Source organism: Python bivittatus, unplaced genomic scaffold, assembly GCF_059951505.1.
Source record: "Python bivittatus isolate LINGU-HERP-01145 unplaced genomic scaffold, Pbiv_v1 ctg000350_np1212, whole genome shotgun sequence".
In the NCBI taxonomy this organism is placed as follows: domain Eukaryota; kingdom Metazoa; phylum Chordata; class Lepidosauria; order Squamata; family Pythonidae; genus Python; species Python bivittatus.
The window spans coordinates 7,739,842-7,754,344 of record NW_028277074.1 but is presented as its reverse complement, the minus strand read 5'-3'; the positions used below and the strand labels follow the sequence as shown (position 1 = coordinate 7,754,344).

The 14,503-nt window shown below is 35.1% G+C and overlaps 1 protein-coding gene across 4 annotated transcripts in view; it reads left to right on the top strand.

The window, feature by feature from the left end:
- The window catches only part of CADM2 (cell adhesion molecule 2), a 468,972-nt gene that overhangs the window by 444,051 nt on the left and 10,418 nt on the right, over positions 1-14,503 (top strand). For all 4 annotated transcript variants that reach the window (XM_088144570.1, XM_088144571.1, XM_088144568.1 and 1 more), the window contains one exon: positions 12,618-12,743. In XM_088144570.1, the coding sequence (XP_088000696.1) occupies positions 12,618-12,743 (126 nt within the window). The remainder of the gene's footprint in view (positions 1-12,617; positions 12,744-14,503) is intronic.

Genomic DNA, 14,503 nt, shown 5'->3' with positions numbered 1-14,503 from the left:
ACTTGTGAACATACTTCATAGTAAAGAGCAATAGTGATGTACGTAAATATGTGTGTTGTCCTGATATGCACTCAGACACATAATTGTAGTTTTGCCTCTTAACAGTGGCACTCTTGATGAACCCTCCATTGCACTTTTGAAAGCAATTCATAAACAATGGGGTGATTTTCAGCATTGCTGAACATGTTCATGAAAAGCCATCACTTTCAGATTAACCATATTGAAAATATATTCAGGCATTATTAATTAAAATGACATCGAATTATTTTGATGCCTTTTATTTTTAACTATGTATTCATTTTCTCCTTCTCTTCACTGAGTAACAAATAAATAATTAATTTTAGAAAGAACACATTTTTGTGTTCTAAAATATTACCAGTATGTTTTATTTATCTATATCATCTATATCTATATAATAAATACTAGAAATAAAAAACTTTAGTATTATTTTATTTATCCTTCTACTCAATTGCATTGTGTAAAAATTAAAAAAAATGTTGATATCTTCATCTTATATTAATTGTGCCCAATGCTTCATTTACAGTCTCAAAACCAATTTTAAAATTCTGAATATCAGCAAGAGAAAAAAAGTTTTTTTCTTAACAGTGTCACTATAATAGATTTAAAGCTTAAAAAATAACAAAATAAGCTAGCTAGTTTCCAAGATACCATGGGGATGCAGGGACTCCTGTTCATTTCGATGTATAACATTTTAAAATATTATGCTAAATAGCAATTTCTACTGAAAGGAGTTTGGCTTTTTTGATTTACAGTAATGGTTCTGCTTATCATCACTACACATATGCTGTATTAAAAAATTACTTACTTTTTCACTACTATCAAATCTTTTACAGCTTCAAGCTTTTCTGGAGCTGTCTAGAAGAGTATTTTGATTTGAATGTGTATGTTTCTTCTAGTTAGAGCACTTTCAGAATGGGTGGTGACAAGGTCATGAGTCACTGTAGCATGGTCTTTCCACTCTCAGTAGGGTCACAAGTGGTGCAACAGTTGAATCTGGGAAAAGCTCCCTGGCCACAGCTTCTATCTGCTGTTCTAGGAAGAGCCATGAATCCAAAAGAACAAGTCACAACCCTGTTCCTTCAGGAACCATGCCACCCTATCAAGACACATTACTGGGGGTTGAGGAAACCCACCTTTTCCTTCAAAGCCACTGGCAGCCTTAATGAAGCATTCACAATCTTCATGATCCAGGACCCTGCCAACTGCAGAACCAGCAAATATATATATACTACAGTAAACTATGCTATAGTAAACTAAAATATATATTCACACATACATACATATACATACATACCAATATATATACTCATCATGCTACTCCTTTTCAGAGTAAGTACCCTTATGGAAAGTATTGGGGGGGGGGGGGAGTAAAAAGTAGAAAGCAAAAGAAATTAAATGCAGAAAATAAGAGAAAAGAAACTAAATTTAATTTAAACCAACACCATTCACTATCTTTTCCACCATGTTCATTCACTAATTCATTCATTGCCTTTTGTTCTTTAAACTCCTCACATCATGCACTCTATCCAACCATGAATTTCTGACTCTTCTCCTTCCTCTCAAACTATTCACTGTTTCTTCATATCATTGTTTTGCAATGTGATCCTCTTTCCTTCAACAAATAGAGATTCTTGAAGGCTTTCACGACCAGAATACGATGGCTGCTGTGGGTCTTCTGGGCTGTGTGGCCATGTTCTGTAAGTTTTGTTTCCTAATGTTTTGCCAGCATCTGTGACCGGCATCTTCAGAGGGCAGGAGCACAGACAGGAGCAGTTCTCTCTGTGCCCAGGGTGATGTGACCCACCCTGGGCACAGAGAGAACTGCTCCTGTCTGTGCTCCTGCCCTCTGAAGATGCCGGTCACAGATGCTGGCGAAACGTTAGGAAACAAAACTTCCAGAACACGGCCACACAGCCCGGAAGACCCACACCAGCCATCAAATAGGCATTCCTTTCACAACCAGCTACTACTTTTACACCAGCATCTGCATAACTTAATATATCTCTATTCATTTTCCCATCTTTAATAAACATTCTAAGGTAAAGAAATTCATCTGCATGCTCTAATGTTTACCTTTTATACATTACAATAAAATTTCAATTATTTGCTACATTTTCTAAACCAAACATAACTACATAGGTCTTTGATACATTTATTTTCATAACCTTCATTTGATCATACGATATGTCTTACCTTTTTTGCAAATAATTCAGGTGCTCTTCCAGCAACAGAACTTTGCATAGAAAAGTAGATACAGTGTCATTTCTCTGATAAAGCAAGGCTAATGCCACCACAATCATTTCTTATACATCTATGTATAAATATGCAAAACAACCAAGGGGACATTATATATCCTTTGTTTTACTCCCTGATCAATGTTGAACCATTTTCTAAATATTCCATTTATTATTATGCATACTGTGTTTCCATCGTGTGCCTCTTATTGCATTCAGCAACCAACTTTCAGTTCCACATCTTCACAAAACATTGCATAGTTTCAGTTTATTAATTTTATTATAAAATTTCTCTGAAACAACTAATGAGGAATAAATTCTGTTTCATGGACTGATACATTTCTCAATGACCTGCTGAAGTCCAAAAATCTACACATCTGTCTGGCATGAAGCACATTGCATTTTCCAAATGTTCTTTGTCACCTTCCCTATCCTTTTGATCAGAAGTCTGCCAAATGATTTTCCAGGTTAGCTTAATCTCCCCTGTAGTATTTGTACTTCTTCTTGTCATACTTCTCATTGTGTAATGGAAAATGACATTCTTCCTGTTGTCATCCACATATGCACTATCACATATTAAAAAAATTGCACAACCACTCTCTATTTTGACACTGCTCATTTATACAATGTATACCTGCAGCCTTACTATTTTTAAGCATTCTGACTTCCATATTACTTATGACTTCCTTTTCACCATTTTTTTTTTCTTGGACACAACATTTACAGAATTCATCTCAATTCTGCTGTTCAACTTATCACTGCAATTATCGTACAAATCTCTAAAATCTTCCTTCCGGCATTTCCTCCTTTCAGTTTCATTATATATCATTTCATGTTTTTTATTCTTAATTCCCTTCACTCAGCTGGAAGCTCCTTTTCACCTACTTCCAAAACATTTATTTCCATTAGAATTGCTCTGCTTTCATCTTAATTGTTCCTTGCTCTCTTTGACAACACATGCTCTTTACTATATATTCTTCTTTATGTTTGAAGCTGCAATATCATTATGCCGTGGCTATCACCAGAAAGGCTCATGAATGTTGACTTTCACCACTCATCCTGACTTTAGTCACTGCAGCTTCCACAGAAAGCTTTTTATTGACGTAAAGAATGAGTAAACTAGGTGATGGTCTTACCCGTGCTTTGTGAAGCGTTCCATGCTAATTGACCCCCTAAAGACAAAATAATAATCTGTTTTTGGCACATCTTAGCCACTATGTTAGAAGGGCAACCAAAGCCCGGTTTTATTCCAAGCATATTCACACCATTTTATGAAGAAAGGATTTTCATACAACCCACCAATTATGAGGCATGCATGCAGTGTACTAACAACCAGGAAAGTGAGACATCATTTAAATATGATGAATGAGACATAAACTGAATATTTTTAAAAAATGGAAAACAAACAAACAAAAAACAGCAGTTAGTGCATGTCACTCCTTAAAGTGAAATGCTTGAAGCAAAATGGCTGTTTTGCCTCTGGGTGTGATTTATAAATGCTGCAATCCATCCTACCATTTCATTCTGCTGACTGTGTAGGCCTAGCCTCAGTTTAAAGAACATAATCGTTATTAGGTGACATACGTATAGCACTGCACATGTAGGCTTTTCTCCTAGAGACAATTGTGCTGAGCATGATTTAATTGATGTGTGTATGTGTGTGTGTTAGGGTGTGTGTGTGTGGATTTAAGTACAATGGTCTAGTTTAATTAATTTAACAAATGCACCATATAAATTAAGAGTATATTGTAGATTCTAAGAATAGAGTACAGTTATCTGTATAAATAACTGAAAGTTACAGTTGAAATGAGATACCTAAACAAAAAGCCTATAAATAAAAATCATGTCAAAATTCTTATACCCAAGAACATATTTGAATTTCATATAAAACTAACATGTTGTTTTGGACATAAAAACTGATCTGAAATTAAAAGGAATATGCACTATTTAAAGGCACTGTTTATACCTGAATATGTGTGTTTCAACTACCTTGGATTATAATTACCTAAATCCCCAGATTTTGGCCATGCTGGCTGGGATTTTAATGCCAGTTGTCCAATTTATCTAAGAAACAAAGGTTGGGAAAGGATGATCTGCCTAATTGAACATGATAATCTTAATAGTGCATATTCCAAATTCTGTTCTCTAATGAAGCACGTTGAATATATCAAGAATAAAACTTAACTGTTATTTAGTGGCATGGCTTGGGTATACTGGAGCAAATGGTGTGTGATTCTCTGTGTGTGTGTGTGTGTGTAATTTCAAGACTATAGTATTTTGAATTCTCTAGGCACTGTGCTTTCCAGATGAATGAATTTCCAGTTCCCAACATTGTTAGTGATAATCATGCTAGATAGAGAATTCCTGGAACTGGTAGTCAATGCAAATAGAAAACATTCATAATGGGGGAGCCTACAATAAGTTTTGTGAATGGTCAGTCTGATTTTAATTTCAGTAACCTTCGAACTGCAGCTCAGTGCACAATTGGGTTTACATACTTCAACTTGTTTTAGCATAATTGTAATTTAGTAAAATGAAACAGCTATATTATTTGGTAATGTCTTGCCTAACCACTTTAAGATTAGACCATATTTTACTTTCTCCCAGTGGGCAGCATTTAAGAAGTGAGTAATATGTCTGTAAGCCTTAGTCAAGCAAGCCCAAATGTTAACTAATTTACAGGATAACATTAGAACTGTTACGAGTGACATATTGTAATATGTCATTGAAAATCAGCTTCCCTTTGCACATTTGATCAACTGCCAGATGGAAGCTTTTATCACATTTATTTAATCTGAAATATACATAGTAATTACACTGAACCTTTTCATTTAAACCTTTATTACTGTCTCCAGAGAAACCAGGAATGAATCTGTCAGTGGCACCCTGGTGTAGATGCAACCTGGTAAGGCAAATTCTAATACTTTTTTTCAGCAGTATGTTGACACAGGGGCAATCAGCCCTGCTGGGAAGAAAAACACAGTGAGGGGTAAGGAAATGCCATGAACCAAGAATACCCTGCTTTTTTATTATACATATTAAAATCCCTTAGAAAACTACACTCAATCTTGGCAAGCTCATAAGCCCAATCAACATTATTAGGAGTCCATTTAATTGTTCTAACACTGAATACTATTTTAGGAAGGAAGGAAGGAAGGAAGGAAGGAAGGAAGGAAGGAAGGAAGGAAGGAAGGAAGGGAGGGAGGGAGGGAGGGAGGGAGGGAGGGAGGGAGGAAGGAAGGAAGGAAGGAAGGAAGGAAGGAAGGAAGGAAGGAAGGAAGGAAGGAAGGAAGGAAGGAAGGAAGTTATCAGAATTTTGCATTAATTTGGTTACACAAAATTCCTTCAAATAGGCTACAATTAAATATGACACTGAATTTATTTTTAGATTAACTTGGAAAAAGTCTTATGTTAAACCATGAACTTAACTGTTAAAATAAATCAATGTCATTTTACTAGAACAAAGAAAAAATAACTCCCTTAAAATGTATTGCTGCTGTCATAATTTATCTTATATTTTTTTATCCTTTTGATCCCCCATCCACAAACCCCCCCAATATTTTGAATGGCAACACTTGCACCAATGGAGATTTCTATTTTTAAAAAAAATGGAGGAGGAAGGCTTCTCTCTTCTCATGTGGTGGTTTTGGTCCATTAGGAATCAGGGTGCTTATGAATAAATTTAAAGAAGGGGGCAAGATGCATGTTATGTATTTAACATAATACGTAGTTTGATTCTCAGAGCACTATCACCACTCTGTGGAGGAAATGTTTTTTGCATTGTTCATACCCTCAGGAATAGTCTGCTTTTCTTTTATTAGTAATTATTTCATAACTTTTTTTCTGGAAATACCCAGGGGTAGATAATTTAATATCCTTCGGAAGTTTTGGAATTAAATTTCTGTGCAATCTTGTCATAGCAGTATGGCTATGACTAGAGACTGTGGGAACTATAGTCTAAAATTTCTGCAAGGGACCAAATGCCCTATTTCTGGATACACCCCTATCTGTGTCTTGCTCATGATATTTGTAAGTGATCTTTATTTTTTTTTTATTTTATTTTAATTTAATTTATTTGATTTAGACACCACCTGACTCTAACCAAATCTATTTTAATCCTCTTTTGCCACTGTACTTGCTTCCTTGTCTACGTATGAATTAGAAATAGGTTAAAAAAACTTGTGAATGCAGAGAATTCTAGCAAATAGCACAGGCTGTAATTCATGTGCATTATATTTAAATGATTTTGACACACTACAGAACAAAAGAGATGCAAGCAAGATAGTTCCACTGAGAAATATCATTTTGTCAATTATAAAAATCAGGCAATGAGCTGATCACTTTAAAGCATTAAAATAGATATTTCCATTGTAAAATTACTTTATATGTGATCAAAAATAAATTTGTGTTATCCTCTAATTAGAAAAAGAACTTCAAACATTTGTGAGGAAGCTCAATTTTTCCTAGAGAATCTTTTAACCGAAACACATTTCTATGACAGCGGAATATAGGAAAAGGAGGCCTTTAAATAAAAAGTATCCAACACTAATAGAGTGTCATAGTCCATACGTAATGTAAGTGAGATAGAGACATGTCTGATGCCAGTTCAGACAGATTTAGGTATGGCTCCAGCTGACATACTAAATATGAACAATGGCCCAGGATGTATTGCTTCTTAAACTGAGAGACACATGACACCTAGTCTCAAGTCCATGGTCAAAAGACAAATAGATTGATAGATAAAATAAGTTTCAGTGTTAATGGACATTATAGGATGTTATAGGCCAATGACTATTGTGCTAAACTATACTTTAAATCATTGGATTGATTACTTTACCATATGATGACTTTTGCCTAAAATAGAATGTTTGAAAGGAGGTTGCACAGTCTTCCACAAGGAGTTGCTACTTCCCTTGAAGGTAGTGCCACAACCGCCTTGGGAATTAATCAGCTACAAAGGGTAAATCTTAAGTAAACAAAAAGTTTTTATCTATTCTCTTTTATCAAGAACTATCCACACTCTGAAGATGAACAAGCTGAAAGGAACTGAATCTAACTGGGCATACGATTGCCTAGATTACATTTTCTTGATTTGCCCCAATATTGGAGTCAAAATCAGGTAGATCTCAGTCACTTTATTCACAATGAAAGAAATTATTCCTAACAAGCCTCTGACCATCATGAGGCTGAGAAAGGAAGGGAAGGAGGGAGGGAGGGAGGGAGGGAGGGAGGAAGGAAGGAAGGAAGGAAGGAAGGAAGGAAGGAAGGAAGGAAGGAAGGAAGGAAGGAAGGAAGGAAGGAAGGAAGGAGATAGAAAAACTTCATGAATCTATTTGCTAAGTATCACATGCAAAGACTTAAGAACAGAATATAATGTTAATATGAAAATATGAAGCGGTAAACTGATGGTAATTTTTGTTTTCTAGTCGTATATTAAGTTTATTAAACTACTGAACATAAATGTTATATGAAATAATATCTGAGTCTACATCAATGAAAATATTCAGTGTCCTGGAAAGCAAATCATAAGCTTGGGTCACATTTTGAAAAAAATCAAGCCACATTCATTTTACTTGAAAAACTGACCTCTGAAAATGGGCTGATTGAAAATTGCATGAAGACTGTGTTTTACTATCAGACACATGTGAATCCAATATGGGAGGAGGCTCTTTTCTTTGCAAACTTTTGAAAATGATCTTTAGCACTTTGTTCTTATTCTGTTACAGAGAAGATTATAACTGTATCAATCTATTCTTCTGACATTACTGAATGAATGTATCCATGTATCTACTATATCTTTGTATCTATATCATCCATATAATTTATATTATCTATATCTCCATCTGTATCTCTCTATAAAGTCTATATATTTCTCTATCTATATCTATATACTTTTGGGGGGACTTTCTTAAATCCTTAAATTTCTGCTGTTATAGGAACACCATTAGAAGCATTTTCAAGGGAGAAACTTTGTTTTTCAATTATCTGAACCTACAATCTGCTTTTTCTGCTAAAACGTTTGTTGTGAGCCATTAACATTTCAAAGACCTAAGATGAAGTTAATCTATTTTTATGTGTTTTGGAAGTGCATGAATTGAAATAGTACTGATATTTTTTTCTGAAACCATATGAAAGTTTTCCAAGTGGTCTTTTGGTCTTGTCAGTGGTGTATTAAGACAGTGAGCACAACAGGTACAACTAGGAGCACACCCATAACCCATGTTGCTTCCTCTAATGCAGTGTTCCTCAACCTTGACAACTGGAAGATGGATGGACTTCAACTCCCAGAATTGGCTGAATTGGAATTTTTCTATTACAGCCCTTCCTTCCTTTCTTGGCTGGCTGGGGAATTCTGGGAGTTGAAGTCCACCCATCTTCCAGTTGCCAAGGTTGAGGAACACTGCTTTAATGCTTCTTTTCTCTACCACATCACACAACTTACTATGAAAAAAAAAAAAAGAATGCTGCATTAGTAAGGATATCATTTAGAAATGTACATGAATACAGAAAATAAATTGTTTCAACACTATTAAATATACAACTAGCATCTTTCTTGTGCAGATGCTAATTATCAACAGTCTGATGGGAAAAGAGATAGGGACACATTTGATTTTTCTTGGCAAGCAAATGCTTCTCCTCTTTCCACATATAATCCCACACGTATTTACTTCCCAAAGAGTTGCAAGCCTTAATTTATGTGTATCCTCCCTCTTACTTTCACCCAAATTATTGGTGTGTGTTTGTGTGTGTGTCCATGAATGAAAAGGGACAAATCAAAATCTATCCTTAATTCACCCTGAAGAACATAACACAGAAATACTAATTGTATAAAACAATAGATAACTGAAAGTGAATTTACTTTCTGAAATTCACTCAAGGGATTAGGCTTCTATCAGAAAACTGCAACAAGGTAACACATTGTTCCGTACTTAATACATTCCTGTATGTTTAATGGTTTGACAATAGTGATTGCTTTTTGGCTTGCCATATATTATTTGTTAAGTTTTTTTTTCTTTTAACTTTTGAGATGACAAAAATCTCAGTTTCCTGGACCATTGGCTCATATTTCTGAGGGTACCTTGCTACCTTATTAAAATTTTTAAATAGCAATAATTACAATTGGAATTTTAAATTTCCAAATGCCTGTGTTTTACTGGCTTGTTATAGCTAAAGCTGAGTCCAGGTACTATGGATGTGCTCTCGGATTGAAGAATTAGGAAGATGGCTGCCTTATATTCCCTTCAAAAGAACTGTTGTATAGCTTGGGGGTTTCTTCTTGATTCTGCATAGGTAGCTTTTGTGTCAAGATGGGCATTAGCTGTAACCATACCTGGCCCAGGAATGCATAGCTTTAGTGACCTACATACTAATAACTTCACAATTTGATTGCTACAATTCACTCCATGGATGATCCTTAAAGGCAGCACAGATGTTGCAGCTGGTACAGTGTGTGTGTGTGTGTGCACGCACACCTTCATGTAAATTGAATGATTTAATACCAGTCTTCAGAATATGTCTCTAGCCTTTTTCAAGGTACTAACTAGAATCTATAAAGTCCAAACAGTTTTGCACTCCAAGTATCAGAAAAGACTACCTTTTCTAATACCTTCCAACCCGTATTTTAATATGGGGATGCTCTGATTCTGGTTCCACCTTGGCTTGCAGTATGTTGAATAGGAATAAAGTCTTCTTAGTAGAGAAGACTTTATTAGTAGCCCAATTTACAGAACTGTCCCAGAGGAAGTGCAGTGGCTCCCCGTATTTTATTGTTTTAAACAGCTACTTAAAACATGCTTGTTTATCCAGGCATTTGTGGGATTACATCTGCTCCAGTAACAGACTGTGTTTGAAGGGAATTCTGGTTTTGTACAGTACATATTAAATATGTCCTATTAGTGTATACATTTAATATACATTATAAATATGTTTTAATTGTCTTGGGGGAGCAGATTATATTTTTATCTTTTGTTTTCTTGTTCCTTTTCTGTGTTCCACTGTAGAGTCCTTCAGGAAGAAGACATGTATAATACTGATAATAATGACAACAACAACTAGAACAATAAAAATAATTATACCATTTGAATGACTGGGGCATCTTAGACACATTGATTACTTTGTAATATGACCAAGAACTGATACCAAATTGCATCAGTGAATGACTTTCTTTGTGAAGCAGGGATAGAGGAAGTGTTGTTGAAGTTACAGTTCTGCAACAGAAGTTCTAGAGCTTGGAGCCAGGCAGCTTTTATTGGCAGCAATTAGTGCCTTGTCTTCTTGGCTCCCCCTCTTCTCAGTTGGGCTTAATGTACTGTGTTGCCATAGCATTCTTTGATTAGTGAGAAGAGGCAGCAAAAACAAATACAGGGTGAAATTAGGACAAGAACAATTGGCATTGTAGAAGCCAGCTGCTTATATCTGTACTCCTCTAGGGGTTACTGGAGGGAGTTCCAGTTGGTCCATAAGCAGTATATGAAGATCATAGCAGGAATGATCATGGCAAGAACAGCTGTGGGGTATTGTAACTTATATTGTGATGTTTAGAGTAATGAAAATAGTAGCTGTGTGAAAGTTCCCTTAGCTGCATTATCTCTGGCTGCAAAAATATTACCTCACATGCTACAATTTATGACAAGAAATCCACAGAGCATCTCACATATATCCTAGGCATCAGTCCACGTCAGAAGAGGGAAAATAAAGGCATGCATTAGCCAACCATGAGCAAAAGGAAGGAGAATCTTAAAAGCCCATGGTGGAAAAGTTGTTGAGTCTTTCTTTTCAACTTTGGTTAATAGGCTTAAATATATTGTCATATAAGTGGAGTATGAATGGTGTGGGGTTGGAAATCCACTTCCACAGACAATCCCATAGTTGATTTGCTATTTCCTCTTGTCATGATCATTCAGCCCCTTTTTCTCCCTGTCTTCTGACAACAGATATGAAAGGGTGTTTTACTGTCATCTGCTTTAGCATAAAATTTTTGTTGTTGTTCAGTCGTTAATTTGTGTCCAACTCTTCATGACCCCATGAAACATATCGCGCCAGGCCTTTCTGTCCTTCACTGCCTCCCTGCATAATCCAGATCCCTGATGAAATAGGGTCCTGGATGGTACAAAGAACTATAATATGTTCAAGAGAATAGGAGCACAGCTCTCCTTCAGACATTGTGGAAACAAGAGAGACCAAGGAACAGGAGATAAGATATGTGGATATAGGAACGTTCAAACTAACATGCATATATTCATGTTGGTTGCTGGTAACCTTAGCCTATATGCAGTATTTAAGAATCCTTGAAGAGGGTTTTTGATTACAATACTCATATTTATATGCTACAAAACATAAATAGCAATTTTCAAACTAATTGCTAAAATTAATTCCACCATGCATATATGCTAACAGTATCGTTACAGAGTTGAAGTTTTGTTACGTACAAATACATTTTAACATTACATGGTCTGCTTCTTTTACCTCAATATTCATAGCTACCATCCCCAACATGGCATCCTCCTGGCCAGGAATTCTGGCATTGGAGTTCCAACACATCTAAGGAATGCCAAGTTGGAGAAAGCTGTCTTCAAGGCAAACAGACAAAATGCTAGTTTTGGTGCTTGAGAACAAGGCTCCACAAAAATAAATGGTCGATATGGCAAGTTTTACAATATAAAATATCTGATGGATTATTAAAAGCTGTTTGAATTTGTTCCAGCATAAATCAGAATACTGCTTTAAATTCAAAAGTTAACACTTGAGAATGAACCATATTCTTTAGGGGTGCATTTCATCTGGTTGAATTAATGCAGATTCAGTCATCTGTGGGACTTGCTCAATTATACTTTATCTCCCTCTTTCCTCTTTTTTTTTTTTTTATTTCTAGAGAAAGAAGGATAGAGATGACAAAAGGAATATATAAAGAATTCACACTGAGATTCATTCCTATAAATTATGTATTATGTAGAGTCTATTCTGCTGATTCTATCTGATCCCCAGTTCTCAACTTCTTATTTTTGCTTCTATAAATAGTCATGGATAGATATTCAGTTATAGAGCAGTGAGGACAGAACTAGAAACCTTTCCCATTTAGTAACTTCTGATAGAGATTTTCTTCTTTTTTTGTTCTGCTTTTGTGTTGTGATGTCCAGAGGGCTGTATCAGTCTGGGACTACAAGCACTGCTCTATTGGTGATAAGATAGTATGGAAAAGAATGGGGAAATAACTCCTCTGTGTATTTTTAAAATGCCATATCCTTCCTTTCCACACACATACACAAAAATCCCCCCGTGTTATTTTAAATTTCAGTGTTGATACTTGGGTCATTTCATAGCCTCCTGAATAATCTATCATTTTGTCACTTTTTTCTCTACTAGATCCCAATACTTTCGCTGGAAAAACTGGACCAGATCATGCTCTTATAGGAGGGATAGTAGCTGTTGTTGTCTTTGTCACACTATGTTCTATAATTCTCCTTGGTCGATATCTGGCAAGACATAAAGGTAGGATGGATTTAATCAAACTGAAGTCACCTTTTATCTTCTTTTCTTGGTCCCATGGAAACTCAGCTCTGATAAGAAAGTATTAGAGTTTGTTTGTTTGTTTGTTTGTTTGATTGTTAAGGTCCTCATTTTTATCCTTGTAGTGTTTGCAAAACCCATCAATTTTACAGATGGATTATCTGTGGCAAAATAATATCTAGTAATTTGTCCAAGGTCATGCTGGAAGTCAGTGACTCAGAGGATCTGACAAGTGAAAAGATAGTTGGGATATTGGTTTTTGCAATGCTACAGACTTTCATGTATGCTTTCATATGTTTGCTTGTTTTCTTTAAGGAAGTTTATTATATCAATCTTCTGTGCAAAGTGTACAGAGGTGGGTGCCTATTTCTCACCCAAACAGATGAGAAATAGGCAGTCATAAACTGTAGGCCTCACATATGTGTTTTAAAACTCATAATGGGAAAAAAGATTATTAAATTCCAAAGTCATTATAGTTTTTAATCTTTCCAGGAAAAATGTACTAGCATTGAGAGATACCTGAAAATGAATGACTAGACTTGGTCGCTAAGCATTAATTTCAGATGTGAAGTCAGTTCCTACCATCAAGACACAAAACTGTTCACTTAACTTTTATGTAGGTTGATGAAAACATGCATTTTTTTTTTTAGTTTTACCTCAAATTTATTTTACATCTTTTGGGTTTTTTTCCTCTTTCAGATATTTAGGTTTTGCTTTTTATAACCATAGACAGAATGTTTCATACAAAATCCAATTAAACAATCTTTCTATTGCTATTTTCCATATATATATATATATATATATATATATATATATATATATCCAAGAGATCTAGATCTAGATTGAGATAGATAGATCACAAAATATGGTTTGGGACTATTAATATTATATCCCATAAATAGCTACCTGAGAGTAAGCTTATTTGAATGCTACATTACTTATTTTTTTGATAGTATATGTATAGAGTTGTATTATGGATGTCTAGTGTATTTTATGTAACATTTTTAGTAGATGAATGTAATAAAGACAACATTGCTTTTGTGCCCTGATAGTAATCCATTTAAATCAGTGAGACTTACTTACAAGTGCATAGGTTCAATCAGAAAAAAATTGAATGCAGCTTTTAATTCTTAATAAGCAAATCAGACAAGTTTATAAATAATTTTTTCATCTTTAAACAGCTAGTCTGAAACAAGAATCTCATCCTTTTCAGGGGTGTGGGGATGTCAGTTCCCTTAATTGCTGCAATGGTTCCAAAACAAAATGTTGATATTGTTTTTAGTTGGGTTCTCTGCTTGTTGTAATTGATTATCATAGTTAACATCATTTTCTTGGAAAAACTAATTCAGCTTAATTAGCTCTACCAGCCTTCTTTGAGGTGGTGCCAACTAGAAGTATTACACTATAATTTCCATCATCCACAACTAGAATGGCATGTTTGCTGCAGGATGATAGAGATTAATTAATATATTTGGATGACAGCAGATTAGGGAAAGCTATTAGAGAAAATAATAAACTCAGTTTTTTTCAAGTAGGAGTTACTACTATGTATTTTTAAACTTTCTGAATTACAGTGTGTCTGTCACAAATACTAAAGCATTATTATCACTCTATTCCCTTCTCAGAGGTGGCTCACTACCATAGTAAATATAAAAGTAGCCTTGACAAAGGCTGGTCAATAGGCATACAGATGTGTGTGTTTTGTTGAAAGAGATATGAAGCATGATAGAAAAACTTCTAGT